Genomic DNA, 951 nt, shown 5'->3' with positions numbered 1-951 from the left:
AAAATTGCTCCTAGCCATGATATTGCAGGGGTCAAAGTCGGAGCGAAAGGGAAATGGCCACCCTATCTACTCATCCCGTGAACATGCCACAGCTATCCATAATATATTGACGATTATCCATGATATTTAAATCAATTTAAAATTCCTGTATGGGCAATAGGTAAACGGAAATGTGCCTAGAATTTGTTAAAGTTGCCTCCAGTTATATGCTTTGACACTTCACTCACAGAACAGGATTTTTGTCTTTGTATGATTTTTCGTAATTGATTCTCTACAGGACGGATGGTTGAATAATTGCATACATTTCCGAAAACAAAGAAAATTATCAAATCATAAGTTTTCCATATTTCTGCAGAAAGCAGAAAACCTATATTCTTTCTTCAAATACCACGCAAGTAAAAAATGGTACAAGAGTGAATTTAACATGAGCCGTGACCTTGAAAAGCCTGAGAAACTTGCCGTGGCCTCACCTGCATGTCATTATCGAGCGGTCCAGGAGCATAGTTCAGCACCGTAACATTAGGTTCTTCAGCAGCCAAGACCCTAAACAACATATCTCTGCCCGCTTTCCCTGCACAGTATAAACCCCACGACTTGAAGGGCTGCACTGCACACAGAGATGATATATTTATCACCTCTATTGCTGCACTTGGAGCCAGCGACCGTACCATACTCATGAACACAGCATTAAGTGTCACGACCGAGCTGCAAAGAAAGCGGGAATTTTAATAGTACGCTTATGCTTTGTTTAAGGCTTGTTATGACCACTGATAAAAGTACTGTTTCAAGTGATTCGAAGGATACAGATTTTGACAAAACACAAATTTTCTTTCTTACTGATATAGTCAGGTTAAAAAATAAGAAACAATACAGAAATCATACAAAAAAAAGTACTAAATGAAATCTATAGCATGATCTACAAAAATAATAATAAAAAATATTATGCACAGA

At 37.6% G+C, this 951-nt stretch overlaps 1 protein-coding gene across 1 annotated transcript in view; it reads right to left on the bottom strand.

Annotated features, from left to right (window-relative positions):
* Positions 1 to 951, bottom strand: part of LOC119591530 (sepiapterin reductase-like) — a gene marked incomplete in the record, with an annotated part of 9,837 nt that overhangs the window by 1,304 nt on the left and 7,582 nt on the right. Inside the window, 1 exon segment of the mRNA XM_037940278.1 lies at positions 471 to 705. Coding sequence (XP_037796206.1) covers positions 471 to 705 — 235 coding nt within the window.

Source organism: Penaeus monodon, chromosome 28 (genome assembly GCF_015228065.2).
Source record: "Penaeus monodon isolate SGIC_2016 chromosome 28, NSTDA_Pmon_1, whole genome shotgun sequence".
NCBI classification, from domain to species: Eukaryota; Metazoa; Arthropoda; class Malacostraca; order Decapoda; family Penaeidae; genus Penaeus; species Penaeus monodon.
Note: the sequence above shows the minus strand (reverse complement) of the source record. Positions and strands in the feature narration are given on the sequence as shown.